Source organism: Cygnus atratus, chromosome 8 (genome assembly GCF_013377495.2).
Source record: "Cygnus atratus isolate AKBS03 ecotype Queensland, Australia chromosome 8, CAtr_DNAZoo_HiC_assembly, whole genome shotgun sequence".
Classification (NCBI taxonomy): domain Eukaryota; kingdom Metazoa; phylum Chordata; class Aves; order Anseriformes; family Anatidae; genus Cygnus; species Cygnus atratus.
The window spans coordinates 15,717,694-15,739,369 of record NC_066369.1 but is presented as its reverse complement, the minus strand read 5'-3'; the positions used below and the strand labels follow the sequence as shown (position 1 = coordinate 15,739,369).

Sequence of the window (21,676 nt, the reverse complement as noted above, 5' to 3'; positions counted from 1 at the left end):
TTTCCAGGAGATCCCTGTCTGTCTTGTACTGGGAAGCCCAGAACTGCACACAGTACTCCAGGTGAGGCCTGACCAGGGCAGAGTAGAGGGGGAGGATCACCTCCCTTGACCTGCTGGCCACACTCCTTTTAATGCACGCCAGGATCCCATTGGTCCTCTTGGCCACCAGGGCACACTGCTGGCTCATGGCCAGGCTGACGTCCGCCAGGACCCCCAGGTCCTTCTCCGCAGAGCTCCTCTCCAGCAGGTCGCCCCCCAGCCTGTACTGATATGTGCGGTTGTTCCTTCCCAGGTGCAGGACTCTACACTTGATCTCGTTAAACCTCATTTGGTTTCTTCCTGCCCAGCTCTCCAGCCTGTCCAGGTCTCGCTGAATGGCAGCACAGCCTTCTGGAGTGTCGGCCACTCCTCCCACATTTGTGTCATCGGCATACTTGCTGAGGGTGGACACTATAAATAGTATAAATATTATATTTATATTATATATAAATAGCATATAATATATAAATACTATAAATTTATAATATATATTATATATAAATAAATTCAATTAAACATATAATATAATTATATATAATTATATTGTTATATATAAATATATTAAAATAAAAAGTAAATAATCATTATTATTTACATTGTATATAATTATATTATTTTATATAGCATGATATTGCATTGTATATATTATATATGTTTATATATTTTTAAAATATCTAAAATATATTAAAAATATATAATGTATATATTGTAATTAAATTAAATTATATGTATATAAATATATATTTATGATATATATTTATAATATATTATAAATATAATATATAAATATAATATATAAATAGTATAAATAGTAATGTAGTCCATCTCCTTCTGCTTTTTTTTTTTTAAATTTAAGGTTATCTATTTCACATATCTCTATGTATCTGCAAAAATCAAGGAAAAAACATTTTAATGGACATATGCAGCAGTGGTCACTGAAGTTTCTGAACTATTTTTAAAAAGCAAATAATCCTTCTCCCTTCATTTGCCACCACATTATGTGTGGCCAAATGATCTACATTTGCTAAATAAATGGGGGAGGGGTAAAGATTACTTTATGTGACAGATGAAGACAGGGAGCTTTGTTTTTTAAAAAGCAAAACCAACCAAACGAAAAACCCCTTTCATTTATTTAATGTCATTTTTACAAATTTGTTTATAACAGATAAAGATCCTCTGGGATATTGCTGTTCTTCAGTTGTGTTAAATATGCCACTTGAGCCTCTTGCCAAACTGGATAAGTTGGGAAGACTTGGTTAACAAGGGAGAAGTCTTAACCCTATACACTGTTGTTAATATTTCTCTTGAGGCTGTTTAATGTTTCTGAACCATTTTCAATGCTTTATATGCGCTTCAGTTAATTCAGATATGAGTAGCAGATTTGCCTCCTAAGAGTAATATCTCCTAACATCTAGTTTATTTCTTTTTAATTTCCCATATTAATGTCTAAATATCAGGTAAAACAGTGAACTCCTCAACAGCTGGTATCTTGCTCCAGGAATCCAAGAAATTATTGCATGCTTTCAGTTCAAGGTCTGACTATAATGGTGTACTTCCCCAGGCTTATGCCGAAGTGAATAAGCTGTACCAAACATTTACAGAGGTAAGAGGAGCTTCAGTGTTCATTCACTTAACAGGTTCTTGGAGATGCTCTATATTTGTATTAAAAACCCATCTTACACTTCTAAATTATTCCCATAAATTCAACAAATTATTGCAGGAAATATTATTGCTAGGTTATTTTTTAAATTAATTTTAATTTTAACATCTATTTTCTTGTAGCAAATATCTGTCTCTATGTTTGTGCTTGGTAGGCCTTTTTTCTAATATAAATGTGCTGGTATCAGAAGGGTGACCGAAAAACATTGCTTAGTTACCTTCAAGAAAAGCATCTTAGTTTTCTATTGCATTTGTAACTGATAAAAAAGGGCCTTAAAGATTAAAAATAAAATTGTAATTTCTACTTTTGACATTATTCCTGGGCGTGTTATTTCAGCTTTCATTGTCTTGGTAGCTCTGTTCCTACACATGCATCAGGGACTTTTTTATACCATGCGCTTTGTGGTAGTTGAGAGTGTCCTGATACATCTTGTGTTCTGAGAAATATGCATTTGCACCCAGCTCATCTCTGATTTGCTGGGGGAGAAATTTTGGTGTCTTGGTTTGTGGTAATTGTTAGTCCCAAATGTAATGGCATAAAAAAGGGAATAGTGAGCATGGATGACTTCAAGTATTTCTACGTGTGGAAAAAAGTACAGGTCAGAACTCTAAAAAGTTCTTTTCACATCTGGAGAAAGCTGAAGGGGAAAGGACAAAGAGGAAGATCAAGGAGAGGACGGATGTTCCAGCAGCTTTTGCTAGGGAGTCTTGATTCTCTGCTCTGCTGTACCTTCTGCATGCACTGCAGTTGGCCACTTATCCTACAGTTCTGTGAACAGTGCTGCCATAAGAAGCAGCCTTTCTGTTGGAAAACTTGTTTCCTCCCATCCTTGTCTGACATTTGACTTTGCAAAGAACTGCCATTACGCGGACTAGATTGTCAGACCAGTTTTACCTGGATAAATTTCCTGAACCAGTTTATCATGAGTATGTGAATACTTTATGCCATTCCAGAGGAGTGTGCCAACGGTCAAGGGACAGGGAGCAATGTTGTCTCTTCATGTGTGCAAGTAAGAGGCAGCTCTGGTTTATACCAGCTTACTGTACGTGTTAAACTTTAGTGTAGGGTTCCCTTTGCTTCAGTTTCCTGATCTATACATGTAGCAGAAAGACTTGGTAAAAGACTGAGAGATGCTTTAGATACAGAGTATAATAAAGATAGGTACAATTAAAACAGATATGCCTTGGTACTTTGAACATTACTTTTAAAACAAAAACAAAAAAAAACACAAAACATTTAGAAGCATTCAAGTTTTCTTAAGTTAGGAATTAAATACATTCATTGTTTGTTTGCTAAACTTTTATAAGGTGAGGTCAGACAGTGAGCAGGATTTATCAGAAGACATCATGGTTCTTTCAGAAAGTGTTCCATGTGAAAGAATGGAAGCAACAACACCAAATCTGCAAAATTGTGAAGAAAAAAAGTTACCTGCAAGCATTCATGTGTCTCAAGAAAACAGGCACCAGGAAATCTGGTCAGTCCTTGAAGGTGTATGGAATACAATGAACTTGTACAGGTACAGTGTGCTAAATAAATTCTGAAGTTCTACATAATCTTCCATAATTTTTAAGCAAACATACCATAGGAACTGCTTGTTACTTCTCATTTTAGAGAAAAACCTGTTAGTAATTAGTTCAGATTGACAAAAATATCACACAGCTTGTCACACAAAGAAGTTAGGAAGATACAACTTACTACATAGATACAACTAGACAGTCTGTGAGCTGTCTGTCTAGCTTGCTGCTCTTTTTCATGACAGTGGCTAGAACAAGTAGTTTCAGAGAATAGCGTTGAAAGCCCTTTAAGAAACACAAATGGGAGACACCCATGAAAATCTCACCTTTGTCCATAAAAAAGAGGTGTCGAAGCTCTAGATTTTCTTGTGGTTATTTTCTTTTCAAGCCCTGTGGATGTGTACTAGTCTAAGCAAAAGCACTTACTTTTTTTAAATTATTATTTCAATTGGTTTACAACATAGACAATTTTCTTGTTAAGCAAAATCCTTCATATTAAAGGTGAAGTATCCAAATGCAGAACCTAGCAATGAATTTCCTTTCTCACATAAAATTGCATGAAATGAAAATCCCCTCCACCTAGATGTGTTACCACTGTTTTTATTTTGGTTGTTTTTAAAAAGTCTGCTTAAAAATCGTTGAAGCACCATGCTTTTGCATGCTGTAAAAATCAGAATAAATACTGTGTTTTCTTTTTGTAGTCTTAATCTAAAGTCTTTTTAAAGGAAGGATTCTGAGCTATGTCAAGCACAAAGGAACGCCATTTTTGGTGGTCTCTAAAGGACTCATACAATATGTAATGATAGTAACCCTACCAATGCCATTTCTACTCTGGCATTTCAATATACTATAGGTTTGCACCAGCGTAACTCCTCTTAACACCAGTGCAAATTAATCTGCATTTAAGCTTGTGAGGAGTTGGCTTGGTGTAGTGTTCAAGTCAAATGAGAATTTGCACCAGAGGACAGTGTCAGCGTGTAACAGTTTAGCCTCCAAAATGGAGATAATTGGTTCTCTTACTGGGATATTTGTGAACTTCAAAATTTCATATAGGCATTGTTTCAAGAGGAAGACCTCTTTCAAATGTATCCCTTAATAATGAAATTGCAACTGAGGTGTTGGTTCTTGCCAGCTGTTAACAACCTTGCGGTGAAAAGAAGATACAATTTTAGAATTATAGTTCATTTCACGCTCATCTTGTCAAGAAAATACTACTTGTCTCCCACCAGTGGAGATTATTCTTCACAAGTGCAATGCAGCTTATCCCAATGCAACTATTGAAGGAAAGGTGTCAATCCTGTTCTAAATCTGGAGAATGAAACTGCTTGGAAAAATGCAAAGAAGGCAGTTTACTTTGCTTCTTCAGCCTAGCAGTTCTTCTCTTCTGAGAGGTTTACTCAGGTTGTGTATGAGGAATTGGTTTCACTGTCAAATGAAGTTTAATGATAAATCTATTTAAGTCAAAGTCAGTGAAATACTGTTATAGAGTACAATTACCAAGGAAAAATTTCAACAGAGAAGTACAGCTTTAGGGCATAGTCTTTCCACTGTTTATTCCAAGACTGCTTTAGATAACATGGTAGTAGTATAGATTTATATTTGACCTTGGCTTTTTAATAGTCAAAATACAATGCATGGAATAGGTACTGAGTTTCTCTTAATTTTGAGGATTTTTATTAACTGTTTTGTCTTTTTTTTTTTTCGGTAATATTAGTCTTGAAATTTTCCAAAAGTTGGACCCCAGCACAGTAACTGCAAAGTCTTCATTTGAAGAAGCTTTTTTAGGTCTGCAGAAACTGTTGGCAGCTGTGAATGACATCCTTGAAGGAATTCGTAGGTAAGCGTTTAAGCTAGTCCTAAAACCTAGTGAGAATAGTATCATAGAATGGCTTGGGTTAGAAGGGACCTCAAAGATTATCTGGTTCCAACCCCCCTGCCATAGGCAGGGACGCCACCCACTAGATCAGTTTGCCCAGGGCCTCATCCAACCTGGTCTTGAACACCTCCAGGGATGGGGCATCCACAGCCTCTCTGGGCAGCCTGTGCCAGTGCCCCACCACCCTCTGAGTGAAGAATTTCCTCCTAACCTCTGATCTAAATCTCCCCTCTTTTATCTTAAAACCATTCCCCCTTGTCCTGTCATTATCCAGTTGAGTAAAGAGTTGCCCCCCATCTTTTTTATGTCTCCTTTAAGTACTGAAAAGAGGCAGTGAGGTCTCCCCAGAGTTTTCTCCAGGCTGAACATCCCCAGCTCTCTCAGCCTTTCTTCCTAAGAGAGGTGCTCCAGCCTCTGAGCCTCCTTTAACAGCCCCACGTCCTTCTTGTGCTGGGGGCCCCAGCTGGTCACACCTCTGTTGGTGCAGCCCAGGATGCAGTTGCCCTTCTGGGCTGCAGGCACGCACTGCTGGCTCATGTCGAGCTTTTCATCCACCAGAATCCCCAAGTCCTTCCCTGCAGGGCTGCTCTCAGTGAGTTCTTCCCACAGCCTGTGCTCATGTCTGGGATTGCCCTGACCCAGGTGCAGCACCTTGCACTTGGACTTGTTGAACTTCATTAGGTTCACATGGGCCCACTTCTCAAGCTTGTCCAGGTTCCTTTAATAGCAGTCAGTTAAAGCTATAAAAATCACTAAGCTGTTGATGCTAAACTACAAGTTAAGTGTGCATGCTTAGTTTTAAAATTTTCAGTAAAATATCAGTACTATGTGTATCTAGAATCATTTCTTTGTAACAAGAGAACAAGAAACTGTTGTGGACATTCAGATCCCTTTTAGTGAATTTTCTCATTTATGACTTGGGATTTGTTTTCCAGTACTTGATGACAAACCACTGACATCTGCTTATAGTGAAACAGCAGCTGTGACATGATTAAATGATACATTAGCTCTGATGGCAAGAGCTGAGGATAATTTAGAACATTTATTTTTCAAATGTGAGGCCCACTGGATTTGGGGCAAAATTCCAATATAGCCATACATTTGGAGGATGTCACTGTTACCAATTCTACAGCATATTTCTTTAGTCAAAACCTCTATCACAGCAGTTGATAATCAGTTGAACTCTCAGATTTGGCAGGATATTCCCTCTCTCTTCCTTCTCCCCCCCCCCCTTGTTTTTTCTAAAGTGTGCAGAGTAATAAAAGTGAAGCTTCAAAAAGATTAAGGTACTTCCTGTGTGGTCTTAGCTTAGTCCTTATTTTATAGCAGTAAAGTTTATTCCCCAGCAGGAACAGCTACAGAAAGTGCTTTAAATTCTTTTGATAGTAGAGTTTCCTCAGTTTCTTACTGCCTTTAAAGGGTGTTTGTAGGAAATGGTTTGTAATGGTGGCTGAAGTTCTAGTAACTGCTGTGAGCATCCTAAATTGTTACAGGCTTTGAATCTAAGAGTCTAGAGGTATGTCAGTTAGGAAAACAATATCACTTTGCACAATTCTTTGCATTGTACTGATGCACATAGGTTAGAAAACTGTCCAAAAAGATGCATCCAAACAATTGGGCTTGCCCTGTACATTAATAGTGCCTCTTAAGTAAGCACTGAGGTATACATTTCTGTCGTAGACAGTTAAAACTTTGTTAGAGATTGTCTAAGAAACATTTAATTTTTTTCAATAAGTATTTTTCCTGTATTCTTAATTTATTTAGTAGTGAACTTTTAAACTTGCATTATCAGTACTTAGTGATGCTCTTTACAATGTTCTCTGAAGGATCACCGTCATCACAGAATCATAGAATGGCTTGGGTTGGAAGGGACCTTAGAGATCACCTAACTCCAACCCCCCTGCCATAAGCAGGGATGCCACCCACCAGATCAGGTTGGCCAAGGCCCCGTCAAGCTTGGCCTTGAACACTTCCAGGGATGGGACATCCACTTCTCTTGCCAACCCATTCCAGTTCTTCACTACCCTTACAGTGAAGAATTTCCTCCTAATGTCTGGTCTAAGTCTATCATCTTTTAATTTAAGACCATTCCCCCTTGTCCTATCATTATCTACCTGAGGAAAGAGTCCTTCTCGGTCTTTTTTGTTAGACCCCTTTAAGTACTGAAAGGCCTCAATGAGGTCACCCCAGAGCCTTCTCTTCTCCAGGCCGAACATCCCCAACTCTCTTAGCGTTTCTTCATAGGAGAGGTGCTCCAGTCTCTGATCATCTTTGTGGCCCTCCTCTGGACCCGCTCTAACTGCCCCACATCCTTCTTGTGCTGGGGGCCCCAGACCTGGATGCAGGACTCCAGGTGGGGCCTCACAAGGGCAGAGCAGAGGGGGACAGTCACCTCCCTCGACCTGCTGGTCACACCTCAGTTGGTGCAGCCCAGGATGCAGTTGCCCTTGCAGGCTCATGTTGAGCTTTTCATCCACCAGAACCCCCAAGTCCTTCCCTGCAGGGCTGCTCTCAGTGAGTTCTTTTCACAGCCTGTGCTCGTGTCTGGGATTGCCCTGACCCAGGTGCAGCACCTTGCACTTGGACTTGTTGAACCTCATTAGGTTCACATAGGCCCACTTCTCAGGCTTGTCCAGGTCCTTTTGAATGGCATCTCTTCTTTCTTTGGTATCAACCGTACCACTCAGCTTGGTGTCATCAGCAAACTTACTGAGGTTGCACTCAATCCCATCATCTATGTCATTGATGAAGATACTGAAAAGCACCAGTCCCAAGACAGACCCCTGAGGGACACTGCTCGTCACCGGCCTCCACCTGTGCATAGAACCATTGACCACCACTCTCTGGGTGCGGACGTTGAGCCCATTCCTTATCCACTGGGTGGTCCACCCTTCATATCTTTCCAATTTAGAGATTAGGTTGTCATGTGGGACCATGTCAAAGGCCTTGCAGAAGTCCAGGTAGATGACATTGGTCGGTCTTCCCTTGTCAACTGATGCAGTCACTCCATCAGAGAAGGCCACCAGATTGGTCAGGCATGATTTGCTCTTGGTGAAGCCATGCTTGCTGTCCCGGATCATCTCCTGGTCCTGCATGTGCCTTAACATTGCCTCCAGGGAGATTCATTCCATGATCTTCCCAGGCACAAAGGTGAGACTCACCAGTCTGTAGTTCCCTGGGTCCTCCTTTTTACCCTTTTTAAAAATGGGAGTGATGTTTCCCTTTTTTCAGTCAACAGGGACTTTGCCTGACTGCCATGCTTTTTCAAATATGATGGAGAGTGGCTAGGTGACCACATCAGCCAATTCCCTCAGGACCCTGAGAAGTATGAGGTCTGACTGGTCAAGGCACTTCCAAAGTCTGTAGCAGGGGTCTGGAGCTCTGTCACTTAGGACTTGAGCTCTTCTTCCTTTGTTAGTGCTAGAGTTTGGGGTTGTTTTTTTCAATAAAAATGATGATGGAATTGTGCAAACGTTTGTTTTACTTTCCACCACTTCCAAATAAGTTTTTTCTTGCCTTTTTGTTTTTTATTATGGCCAGAACAGTATTTCTTTAATGAAAACGTTTCAGGAAAATAAATATTCTGAAGTCCCAAACAAACTTCAAGGTACAAGCATACAAGGTATGAAGTAGTGTGTTCACATGGCCGTAAGAGACCATTCCCACACCATTCACATTACAGCCTAAGTAATAGGTCTGATTTTTTATGTACAGCACACTAATAATGGGGCAAATCTATTCAGAGGAATTGTTGCTTTTCTTGAGAGATAACGGGTCTAAATGTTGTTAAAGTAGGAACAGAAAAACGCAGGTAGACATCAGAGTTAGAGAAGCTTGTCAGTAGTTGATTCATTTTCATTGATGATGACTCCCAGTTGAGATTACATTTTAGTAATGACAATGTCAGTTTTTCTCTGAAGAAATTGTTCTAATAACACATCTTACTCCTAAACTTGGTTCTTTTCAATCCAGTCCTAAAGTTCTTGCAAGAAATCCTTTGATATCAGTTTATATATCTGGTCGATGAGATCTAATGTGAATTTCATGCTTCAAGATCATTATTTCTGTATTACAGATGTGTTTTTAATACTTTTTTTTTCCTTTTAGTGCAAGCAACATATCTAATTTTCCCTTATGGAAGAACTCCTTAAAAATAATAAGGTGTACTATTATATCAGAGAAATCTATTTTTCAAAAGATGTGCTTTTTGATTAGAGGATGATTTGATTGTCTGTAGCAAGATTCAGGATTCAGTCAGGATTCAGTCGTTTGACTTTATTTGAAATGGAGAGGCTATCTTCTGTTCCATGTGATTACACTGACAATCAGTAATGCTTATAAAATAGTTTCAAAAATTAATTTTGTACTCCTTAAAAATTTCTTTTCTACCACTAAACTGGAATACCCTACGATTCTATGAATGAATTTTCTTGGAAAGATTTCATTCTGAAATGCTTACTCTGTGTTTGTTCTTCAGAGTTGCAGTAGGGGGCATCGTGGAGCAAGAAATTCAGAAAGTGTGTCATCTGTTTTAATCTTAGTTTGAGGATTTTGAGTAGGTTTTCCAAAGTCAGAACTCATGTTTATAAATCATCATAGGTTTATATGTATTACAGGGTGCTAAACAAAAAATGAAGTTTGCAAAAGTGAGGATGCTCATTTTACCTGGGTTGCTCAGCCTTTCTAAGACTGTGCTTAGAATATATATATATATATTATTTTTTTTTTGAAAAAAATACCTTCAGAGACTTAAAGTTAACCTAATGGTTTGATTACAGCAAAGGAAGCATCTGGAGAAAACTTAGTGAAAAAAACTTGAATATTTGGAGGCAATACAGCATTTAGTGATAAAATGTAAGCCTTTTCTACGGTATTTTCTATTCCTTGCTTTGTAGAACAAAGAAGAAAGAAACTGTCTTGTGAAAGTTTGGAAGTTCTATAGATTGTACTGAAAGTACAACTGCATTAGAAGTTCAGATTTTCAGATTGTTAAAAACAATTAGAAAAGCACAATCACACTTTTTGAGATAAGTATGTGATGATGTACTTCCTCACAAACAAATATATTCTGTGTCAGTACTATGGCTATTCAGACTGATAACCGGAACATACTTACGACAAATACAGATATTAAAAAAGAAAAAAAAAATCACAGCTGTTTGATAGAAGAGTTCTTACTAATAGGCATTTGCATCATACGCTGTTTTGAAACTTTTGTCATACAGTACAGATGTTTAATTTTATCTTTGCTTCTTCCTATGATGACGTTGATAGCAGAATAGAATGTATGCTGTAAAGTGCTGCATGCCATAAATGTTTTACAATTATTCAGCACTACAATAAAGACAATAGCTAGTATGGCTTAGCAACTGTAGATAACCTACCTGTTTCTTTTGGGAGCAGGATTCTTATTTAAACAAATACGTGTTACTGTATAGTTCTCTCTCAAATATTGTTGATCCTGGCAGCTCTTGTTTTATCACTGTGTTTTTGAGATTTGCTCACTTAAAAAATGGCTCCTTTCCACTTTTGATTGCAGAAGGCATTATATCTGTTCCACGTATATTACATTGACCAAGAATGAACAAACATTCTTAAACCTCTGAAATTTATACTTGAAGTTATGAAGCCATGAAATGTTTCTTAGGTGTACAACAGTGCCAAAAATCAGCACCTCATCTATCACACTCAATATCTTGGAATTTACCTGGGTGTTTCTCTGGCATGTTTAAAGCAATTTTACTAAGTTATTTATAAAATTTCAGACAGGAGAGGAGAAAGAAGGCTTGACTGATTCGGAAAATCTTTTGGCATCCTTCAGTTGTTCCAAAGTGATGATGGTCCATAAGTCATTTTACATAACTAAAATATTTTTTAAAAATAATTTTTGCATGGAACAATATTTATGCATGTTTTCAGTGATCGTTCACGCTTGTATATTTATTGTGGATTATTTATGTTGGATAGTATTTGGAACTAATTTACAAAGGGGCCTAATTCAAGTCCTGATCCATGAAATATTTTCTTGGTTTTCAAGTAGCTCTCTGAGGCAACAGAAGTATTTCTGCAACTAGGGGTTTTCAGGATTGTGCCAAGTCTTTCATCACTTGTAGAAACATTCTTCCACTGATTCTGGTGGAAGACATTTGGACCCTCCCTATTTGGAGAGAAAAAAGGTTTGGAGAAGAAAGAAGGAAAGTATTTATCACAGATAATTAGCTCTTAATAAATTTTGTTCTAAGAAGTGCAGAATGCCTCGCAAGAGACCACTGCTAGCAGGTATATATACTCGAGAGGTATTTGACGCTCTCCTAAAGTTGCATCATAACTTCCCTCCACTTTCTGCATGCAGGATATGTTTCTTCACCTGTTGAAGTTAAGGCGTGTGCCAGTGCTAGCTGAAGATTGGAAGTACTTGGAGCTTTTCATGATCAGTCATCTGAAATATATTTTTATGTCTTGTTGCTTTTAAAACATCCCCTTAACATACTGTTTGGAATGTTAGACAGCTTTCTTACACCTTCAAAGGCTTCAACAGCAGCATTTAAATGTGTCTGTAGGGGTTTATATAAGGCCTCACTTTCCCTCAGCTGAGTATAACTTGTGATTCAAGGGTTTGTATGCAAAATTCCTCTGGGGAATTTTACATGGGAAACTTCTTGTGCCTTCGTGTTTCCTGCCCAAGTTTTAGATAAGAAATTCTTTTTAACAACAACAAAAAAATCCTAGTCTTTTGTGAACTGATTTAGTTATTCGTTTTGTTATTTTTTTCATCTGTATGCTAAGAAAAAATGTTTTGTTTATATGCAAACGTGAAAATTGCTCACAATTCACAGCAAATACTCTTAGATACAATAGTCAGACATTTACGCTAGGATAGTGTCAGGTATAAATATAGTTTTCTGTGACCTGACTTCTCCTTTTTCTGCCTGAATGGAATTTCTGGTCAAATTTCTAATATTTTTGCTTGTTTGGGAAGCACTGATTTAGATAAGGAATCCATAAATATTTGTAATTTTAAAGTATAATTTTTTTAAGATCTCAGTAAAACAGTAGTCTTCTGAAGTAAAACATTACTGTATCAGATCTGGTCACTGAATTGAATGTTTTGGGATTAACTAACTTTAAAGCAGTTCTGCTAATTTAAATACAATTCTGTGGGTTCAGAGAAACTTTCCTCAGCTAGTCAGTGAGGGAATTGAGATTTCTTTTTCTTGATGTCTAGTTAGGAAATTGTCTTTCTTCCCTTAGGCTGCCAAGATATTTAGTCAGTTTTATCATAAAGTCTCTATATTAAGAGCTCTACTTTTAATCTTCCTCTGCGTGCTGTCTCCTTCTGCAGGTAAAACAGAGAGTGGTTCCTAGTTCAAAAATTGTTGGACTTTCCTAGCACTAGCTGTTTGGTTCTTTTATTGTTAATTTAGGTGAAACGTGAAACATTCTTGACCCACTAAAGAAGAGCAGTTAAATTAAATGTAAATTTCAGCCTCAGAGTGCTGGGCTCCGTGCAGTTTTCCAAGGTAAACCGAATTGGGATGGATGAGAAACGGTTGTTTGAAATACAGCACCTAGACATTGCATGGACGTGGGGCACGGGTCCACGTGCAGTTTGTCAGATCTGGCCGACGGCGCTGCCTGAGGCTAACGCTGCTTCAGCGTGTACTACGTGTGATCAGTCTTCTGATCTCTGAACAAGCTGCATTAACGTAATTCGAGTAACCTGCAAACAGTGAGCAGGGAGGGGATTTGTAGCCCCTTCTGTGGGGCGTGTTACACCCGCGCCAGGCTGGGCTGGCAGGGCTGCGGGCAGGGTTGTGGCTGGAGGGAGCTCGCAGTGCGGGGTTGCCTCTAGAAACGGCCCTCCCCTGGGGTCAGCACTAATGTGGAAACAGGCTGTGGTTACTAAGAAAAAAATAACTATATGTCAGTAATAACATTTATGAAGCTCATCTTTCCATAGTATCGTGTCCTTTAATTGTTGTCTGATATTGTTGAAAACAATAATGTTGAAACCAGTATCTGGCAGTTTTCTTCCAGTGGTAACATTTTCTTTCATAAGTGAAGTCTTTGTAATCTTCTGTTCCATTTGAATTTACCTACAGCCTTCTCTGTTGCCAGAGTCCAAATCTGGTCCTTTATCCAGCTGTCTAGTTAGATGGGAGCTGTAAGAAATTAAAGTGTTTCAAGGCCTCTGCCTCTGTCGAGTGAAGCTGAAATGGGTCAGCACTTCACATGATGTGGGGCCAAGGTGATGCTGTGCCTACACCTTACTGCCTTTAACCCAGTCTGAAAAGTTTGGAAGAAATAACTAGAAATAACTGAATTAAAGCTATAAAAGCCATGGTCCTTTCTGGCCTTGTAAAGCTACAGAACAGGCATCATCTAGACAAAGTGGCCCTGAGAGCTAACATCTGAAATACTTCCACTATAGAAGACAGCATGAGCTTAACTTTATTTTGGGAAAAATCCCCATAACTCTTCAAAAGGCAGTTAAACAAAATCCTGAAATGTGTTGACTATTATAACAACATCTGCTTGAGTCCCTTATTGCAGCATAGCGTCATGAGGAATTGTTAAATTACCAAGATTTTAAGCAACATAGTAGTTTGTTTTTCCAGTTGTCATCTCTTCTGCTTTCTTGATCTTCTGTCATTGAGGTTCAATGGGGCTTTTAATGGGTTAAGTTGACTTTATACAGTTAAGTCACATATGCCTTTGTGGTGAAGCCCATGGATTCATCAAATTGGCCAGCGCTGCATGATGGCTCCCTCAGGCTTACACCACAGGCGATTCATGTATCCCTTGAAGAGAGGTATCAGCTTAGGGTAACAAATACAGAGGTATGGACAGATTTGGGAACACTCACCGCGTATTCTCCTGCGGCTTTGTAGCCGTATGCTTTGCTTGTCATTGCCCAGGACTGCAGTGTTTGTGAGTAGGTGGCAGGCTGACCTGCGTTCCCTGCCAAATTATTCTTTATTTGCTAATTTAATTTTCTGACCCTTTCCAGATAGGCTTTGCTCATTTCCCAGGTCTTGTGCATGCACAAGTGAGGAACAACGTTGTGAGCTGTCTCCCACCCATTTCCATTCTTGATTATCATATATTTCACTCTGTGTGCATTTGTCCTATCACTTGTCCGATGCCAGCAGGTAAACAAACATTCAGAGGGGTGGAGAAAGCCCTTGTGCTTATGAGGTAGCAATTGTTAAGTCTGGTTCTCTCCTTTCTCCCCCCAAAACAAGAGTTAACCCCCATTTTTGTGGCTGGTACCCATACTGGCATTGTGTTTTTTTGTAGCATGCCTTCTGTACCTCATGCACTAAATATTCTCATAAAACTGCACAGAACCATACTACAGCTCAATGCCTGAACTAATTTCATTTTAATGACAATCAAACTTTGCCAACACCTGCTTAGAGCAGGGTGTTTGGAATAATTAAAAGTCAAAGTGCATGACATAGGGTAATATAAGTAAAATAAGACTAAAGTGAGTCAGTGGATTTGCCTTTGAAGTACATTTGATGTTGAGAGAGAAGAAAAAGCAGTGGTTAAATACTGCAGCGGTCACTATACTGAAATTGCTCGTTAGGAGAGTTTTTCATAAGAGTCCACTTGCTTCTTGCATTACTGATTTAGAGGTTGGTTTCTAGTTATATTTGTGTAACTGCAGTAGATTTTTTTTTCATTGGGAAACTTTGATCAGTGTGATTTAATGAGGAAGTAGATGCAGAGTAGGTATATGTGCAAACATGTCCAGATTTCCAAATGTACATCTCTTAAAGTTTCTGTTTTCCATAACACAGAATAGTGGCTACAGGAGATGAAAGGAATGTGAAATGATTGAAATCAGTAGACAGCAGCAGCAGTGTAAAATCCCTGCCCATGTATCCCAAGCCTGGAGCTTGTATTCAAGCTCCTATTTAGTTGAAAACAACAATAAGCGTTTTTATGGATGTTGTTGACCTATTAAGAATTTGTGGGGGAAGTTGCTGTGTAGGCTCCTCTCTCGATAAATTCTTTTCAGAACTCCCCGTATAGCGATGTTTCCTCCTTAAAGACAACAAATGCCTTTCATTTGAAGATATCGTAGTGCTTTGAGCCAAATGTTAGTCATGTTAACAAACCCAGAAGTAACAGTTGTGACTCTCCAGTCCGCCTCCATAAAATAAGCTGCAGGACTGAACAGTAAGTTACTTATATACTTATTAACATGTTTCATTTGGATTTTTTCAAAGAACTGGAAACACAGCCGGATTGTACATCCACCTGGGGTCTGGTGAGCTGAACTGATTGTGTTAGCAGTTTGCTAGTACCATTTGGCACCAGTACAGAAATACGTGTGCTTTCCAACTTGATCCCCTCACCAGAAATTAATAGGAGGAGTGGTGAGGGCCATCTTGGTCGGTGCCTGGAGTGCACGGTCTGGGAGGTGTCAGTTTAAGTCCACAGTTAATATTGTGCTCAAAGCTAGAGGTCTAAAAATGAACCTAGAACGAAGGCCTGATACGGCTTGGGGAGTGACTTGCAGACGGGTTCTCTGTAAAGGTAGCCTTGCTGAGAAGGGCTGCGGGACACGCAAGGTCTCAGGCCCTGGGGAGAGGGACGTGGTGAGTCGGGTGGCCAGAAGTCCCCGCGCCAGGTGCAGTACGGTCAGGAGACGGAGCGGGGTTTCACCCTGCGCCTGCTCTGCCCTCGGTCTCTCCCTCTCCCACGTGCTTCTCTTCCGCAGGGCCCAGAAGCCTGTAATTCCTGCAGCTCTTTCTCTCCCCAGCTGCACTTTCCCCCAGGTGAAGAGCTTACTTGGCTGGTTTCCCACCCCAGCACTCTTCCTTCCCTGTGTGTCCTTGCCAGAGCAGGAGGATACATGGATGGGCGAATTTTGCCCTAGCGTGTTGCATGGCAGCATGTGATGGCCTTCGGGGGAAGTTGCTGTAGTGCCTCACCTTCTGGGCACTGCAGCACTCTGCCTTCCGTTTTGTGAAAACAGTTAAATACCCAGGCTCTCCTCTTGGCGCAAAGCAGAAGGCAGAACGGTACAAAAATCAGCAGCAGTAGAAACCACACTTTCCCAGGCTTCGGTAGGCTCGTTTATTTATGCCGTGGCTGAGGGCTGTGATAGCCAAAGCTGATGCATTGTCCCATGCAGACAGGGCTGCTGGCTCTGGCTGCGCGTAGCTCGTCGGTGGGAATCGTAGCGGCGATGCACTTCAAGCTGCCAAGATTCCCAGCACTTACGAGGATGTTTGCCAGGTTGTCTGTGCAGGGGTTTTATGCTGTCAAAGTTGATAGCTTTCTCACTGAGGTAGCTGTTGAAGATTTCGAGGTATTTTTAGGAAGGCTAGCCAGTGGGTTCTCGTGCTGACTTTTATTTGGCAGGTCTAAATATTCCACTTTAAGGAACAAATCCTGGGTGCATCTTCTTATGAAGGGGGTAAGAATGTGTGACTAATTTTTGTGAACAGTGGTAATTCCTGTGTAAAATCATGATGAAAATAAGCAGCAGACTTACAAGTTATGATAAATCCTGGAGTATGTCACTGTCTTCCAGCGTGTTTAAAATACGGTGTCGTTTTTATCTGGGATTTTTAACTGATTCTGTTAGTTTTCTGTTTGTTTTTTCTTTTCAGTTCCTAATTAATTCATTTATAAGGGCTTATGACTTGCAAGGGGAGGGAGGGGGGAAGAGAATTGGGGCACTTTCCCATGGGAAAGTAAATAGAGTTTCCCAAAAGCACAGTTTTTTTCAGATTAAATCATTTTCTTAATCTATTTACATACTTAGAACGTAACATAAAGCAGAGTTTTATCAGGATTTCTTAGTATATGTAAAGTGCTACATGATGTTTAATGTAATACAGGAATGTTCTGGTTTTTTTCCTTGTGAATGCAAATGAAGTTACACTGAGGTATAACTGGATTATATCTGCTTAACTAGATTAGGAGAAGTAATTTTTTTTTGAGCGAATCACTTCCTTGTTGGATCATTTTTGGAGCCTTATGGAAAAGGGCTTACATCCCTCAGCCTCACAGCTCTCTATGGAGACACTGAAGCTACAGGTTTCTTCAGGTGGTATCCCTGAACGTAGTGTGTAGGAAAGGGATGAGACTTGGGGAAGGACAAGAATGTTGCTGGCTGCTCTGCGCCTTCTGGGGCTAAATAAAATAACAGTACTTGTGTTAAAATAACACCTCTCCGGCTGTCAAATCCTAGTTTCAGTTTTCAGTATTGGATGTGAATTGGTTATTCTTAGAAGTAGCAAAAATGGTATGGAAAATGTAAAATTTGGGCTGTATGTTAACGTACTGGAGGGAGTGAGATACAACGTTAGCTAGTGGTGGAAGGTTTTTTTAAGCGTGTTGGTTTTCTGTTGCTCCACATTAATGCAACACGCTTTGCTTATCTGAAACAAAAGGCTTTTAAATATTGCTGGTTTTCAGAGGAATTGCTCATAAAAATATCAGTTGAATTTTTAATTATGAAAAGCCTTCATAGAAGGGCCTTGCAGACATAGTAAGCTCATTTTTAGTTCTTGTAGAGGAGTGGAAAAGGATGGGTAGAAGGGAAAATTTTTCAAAAATAAGATTTTTTCATGAAGCATTTCTGATTGCTATTTTTTAATTGTTCCATAGAATCATTTTACACTTAAAAAAAAAAATAATAAAAATTTCTTTTTCAGAATTTTGACCCCAACCAGTAGTTTCCAAGACATTTGGACACTCTATAACTTCCTCATAAGCAATGAGGTATGAAGTTTTCATTATTGTTTTGTCAGATACACTTCTATTGCAGTTTTCTGATTATTTAAAATAGTCAGGAGGTTAGCTGTCTCATCATTATATTTCCATTAAACTAGAATTTTGAGGATTATATTTTGTTTATTAGACATTAGACATAAAAATATTTTTTTAGTTGATACCTACCAAAAATTATTAGAGTCTGTACCAGTATTTGAGTTGCTTGCCTGACTCTTGGTGCATTCGTTTGTTAAGAAGGACTTGTAGAGAGTAAAAGCATTGAAGCTGAAGTCTCCAAACCATCCCTGACATAGTGATTTTAAGAGGATAGAGAGTTTTGCTAGGTTAAAGGTTGGGTCAGATGATCTTAGAGGTCTTTTCCAACCTAAATGCTGCTATGATTCTGTGATTCATTGAGCTGGGTAATTCTATGGAGTATCCTGTGTGTAGTTCAGAGAAAAGAAGATAGATTGAAATTATCAGTTATTCATGAATTTTAACTCATTTGTGCTGAAGGACTTTAAGAAGAAATAGAAATAAATGTTTGCAGTATAATAGAGGTGTTTTTCCATTTAGTGTACTGCATTTTTCAGATTTGCAGTCCTCTTCTATATAGGAAAATATATCTATTGTTTTTCAGACCTGTACATATGGGGTGACTGTATTTATGGAATTAAAGCAAATCAGAACTTACTTTGGTTGCTATAGATTTAAAGGGTAAATTAAGAGGGGAGGAAGAACAATTGAAGGTCTTCTACATTTTTGCAGAAATGGTTCAAAAATGGAGCTGGGGTGGTATCTGTCCCTCCCATCCTGTACAGTCGTGATTGTTAATTGGTAATATTTAATATTATAGCACATAGCATGATTTTATTCATTTATGTACTGTCTGAACTTGAGAGCCTGTTAGATAATACATTAACAATATCTGTTACACCAGCTGTATAATTTTAATTGATATACGATACTTGGTAATTTACTTTGGTAATTCTTTGCTCTTTGTTCTTTGTTTTAGATATATAACAGTATAAAATTTACTGCTGAGGAGCTTTATGAGTGTGTTTCACAAGAGTTGTATCGGTAAGCCAATTACTGACCACATCAAATAGGTTTTGGGACAGCATTTTACTATATACCAGAGTAATGTAAGAGAAATTGTTCTGTTAAATAAAATAATTGCCATCCTAAGAAGGGGCTAGGGATGAAGAATGGAGATTTTTTTCTTATGATATACTGTTACAACAGAATGCGAGAGGACAGAATATAAATTAGAGATGAGCCAACAGCACCCAGAAGGAAATTTTCAGCTGTTTGACTCCAGGGCAAGGTGCTGGTCCCGCTACCCCGTACCAGTTTTGGATTCATGGTTTAGTGGCAGACAGAGCCATTATAGGTCAGCATCTGTTATAAGGTAGGATAGAATGTGAGACTGCATTTAAATCGATTTGATTATAACTGCAGTTCTGTTTGTAGCAGAACTTGTCATTACTATGAGAACTTAGTCATAAATTAAGCCATTGTGTCTAGTAAAGTACAATTAGAAAAAAAGGAGAACCAAACTTAAGGTTCCGAGTTCTGTTTCCATTTTATTTTATTTCTTACAGTTCAGCCAGAGGGAAATAAACGATCTGTTGTACAGCTGAGTTAAAGACCTTGGAAACATTAGTCTAAAAATAACTGTCATACAAGTCTTAGTTCTTTACTGGAAATTTTCTGGCTCATAAGAAGGTTTTTTTCTGAATTTGTGTAATTGAGGGCTTGTAAAATCAGGTTCAACGGAGTTTTTAAAATGCTGTGAATTTATATAAATAAATTTATTTATTTTTAATAAATCGTGAGTGGATAATAAAAGGTAGGTAAATATTTTCTTTGAAGTTCCTGTTAAAGCATGCATATAATATATATATGAATTAGCTGTAACTTACCAGAATATGAAGTGTGGTTCCATGAGCTGTGTAAATGGCTTGCAGATTATTTTAACCCAAGTAGGAAAATTGTTCTGGAAACCTTCCGCTTGCCTGCCTGGATTGATACTGATTTCCTAATTCTTCTGTGAATTTAAAAGTGCTCATTGCTGGGTGGTGGGAGAAAAGTTTGGCAGGGAAGGGAGAGATTCCATCCATGTGTCAGCAGAGACAAGTGGTCTGCGAGCTTAGCAGGCTTCAGCTGGTGACCACAGCTCCCAAACAGCAGTTTTCAGACATTTGTGGACATCGTTGTCATTGTCTGTGTAAAATCTACAGTGTTACAGCCTTGGGTATTGTGCTACGGGTATCGATGAAACTCCAGTTTCTTGATGTTTGAAAGGTGTCCCCAGGTCCGTACTTTGTCAGAGGGCCCAAAAACGTGGAGTGTGATTCTGTCTGCCACAGGAGGTTTCATGGCCAAAAAGATGTTCTCAGCAGAACTTTGGTTTCTGTGATGAGTGGTGCTACAGGGTGAGGGGGATGTTTTTGTTATCTAGAGGTTACAAGCTTTGAAAACATACAAAGTTAATCCACAGGATTTTAAAATCCCTCTTATGCCTAACTCTTGTTGTCAGTTACTACAGGAATGAAGCTAGGTGCTATTACAGACGGGAAATAAAACATAACTCCACCCAATAAACGTGGGGTGGTAAATGAACTTTTAAAAGGACTCAGTTAAAAGGAGGCGTTCCAAGAGCAAAAACACAGGATGGAGGCTGCTTTAAGTGAGGCTGAATTACCCGGGCTTCAGCAGAAGTTCCTGAACGAAGTGTTTCCCCAGTGTCAATTACCAGTGAGCATTTTTACTTCAGCCTGGCCCCTGGAGGAGGTGGCTTAGTGCAGGATACTTGTACTGTGACTGTTCCTTTCTCGGGATAAACCCAAGATGCTCTCTTCTTGAAATTTTGACCCAAAGTATTCCTTCTTATCTGGAGAAGAAAAGGACTTGTTAAAGTTAGATAGCCACAGCTACATGCACAGTTCTCACTGCTTCCCTATCTCTGTGCGGTGCTACAGGCTTTGGTATCACAGCAGCCTTTAGAAGATGCCAGCCCAGGTCTTTACAATATAAAGATCCGGATCTTAAAGACATAAATGTAACAAAGGTCTGACCCTTCCCCAGACATCTAGTTGTTGCCATTTTTTGCGTTTTCAACAAATTAACAATACAGGTTTTTCCAGTAAGACACCAGGAACTTCTGTGTAACTTTTTTTTTTTTTAACTGAGCCTCCCTACCAGTTGCCTAATAGATTCCGGTCTTCCTCTTACAGATCCGAGCAGTGCTGATGTGAGAGCTCTGCTTTTCTCTTTGTTTGTTTTTCCTGTTGCTGCTTCACTTATAGTGGTAGAGATATGGTGAAAGCGGGGGGGGGGTGGGCAGAGAGAGAAAGCAAAGCTTTTTGTAACATGACAGAAATACCATTGGAGTGAAGCTTTTTCCCTCCGAATAGTGGGAACATACCACAGCCCTGAGCTGCTTCAGCAGAAGAATTGGGTAGATGGAGAGGAGTTTATGCAAAGCCCTTATTCTTCCCCCCTCCCTTCCTGCTCAGCTGTGCTCTGGGGGGAGCAGAGGTGCTGGGTGGCAGGAAGATTTCAGAGGGGACACTCGTTTTTGTGGCAAGCAGCTAATGTGGAGACTTAGAGTCTCCAGGTTGCTCCCTAAGGCTTTGGAGTTTTCCCTGTGGAGGGGCTGGTAGCAGTTCGTGTTGACAGACAATGAATTGATGTGGAGGCGTTCCTTCGCACGATAAAGGCATACCCGGACTCATCAAATGTCCCCAGCTACCGCGGGCTCTGCAAACCACGGCCCCAGCCATCCCCGTGAAACTTCCCCGCCTCCTGTACGTTGGTCCCGGTCCTGCGGGCGCCCTGCCACGT

The 21,676-nt window shown here is 39.5% G+C and overlaps 1 protein-coding gene across 8 annotated transcripts in view; it reads left to right on the top strand.

Moving 5' to 3' along the window:
* SWT1 (SWT1 RNA endoribonuclease homolog) overlaps positions 1–21,676 on the top strand; it is a 44,265-nt gene that overhangs the window by 19,689 nt on the left and 2,900 nt on the right. For 3 of the 8 annotated variants that reach the window (XM_050712107.1, XM_035538229.2, XM_050712108.1), the window contains exons 14-18: positions 1,497–1,642; positions 3,007–3,215; positions 4,928–5,050; positions 17,770–17,836; positions 18,843–18,907. In XM_050712107.1, coding sequence (XP_050568064.1) covers positions 1,497–1,642; positions 3,007–3,215; positions 4,928–5,050; positions 17,770–17,836; positions 18,843–18,907 — 610 coding nt within the window. Of the gene's footprint in view, positions 1–1,496; positions 1,643–3,006; positions 3,216–4,927; positions 5,051–17,769; positions 17,837–18,842; positions 18,908–21,676 lie in introns of those variants that run through there. The other 5 variants (XR_004777328.2, XR_007708581.1, XM_035538232.2 and 2 more) reach the window with 5 other exon arrangements.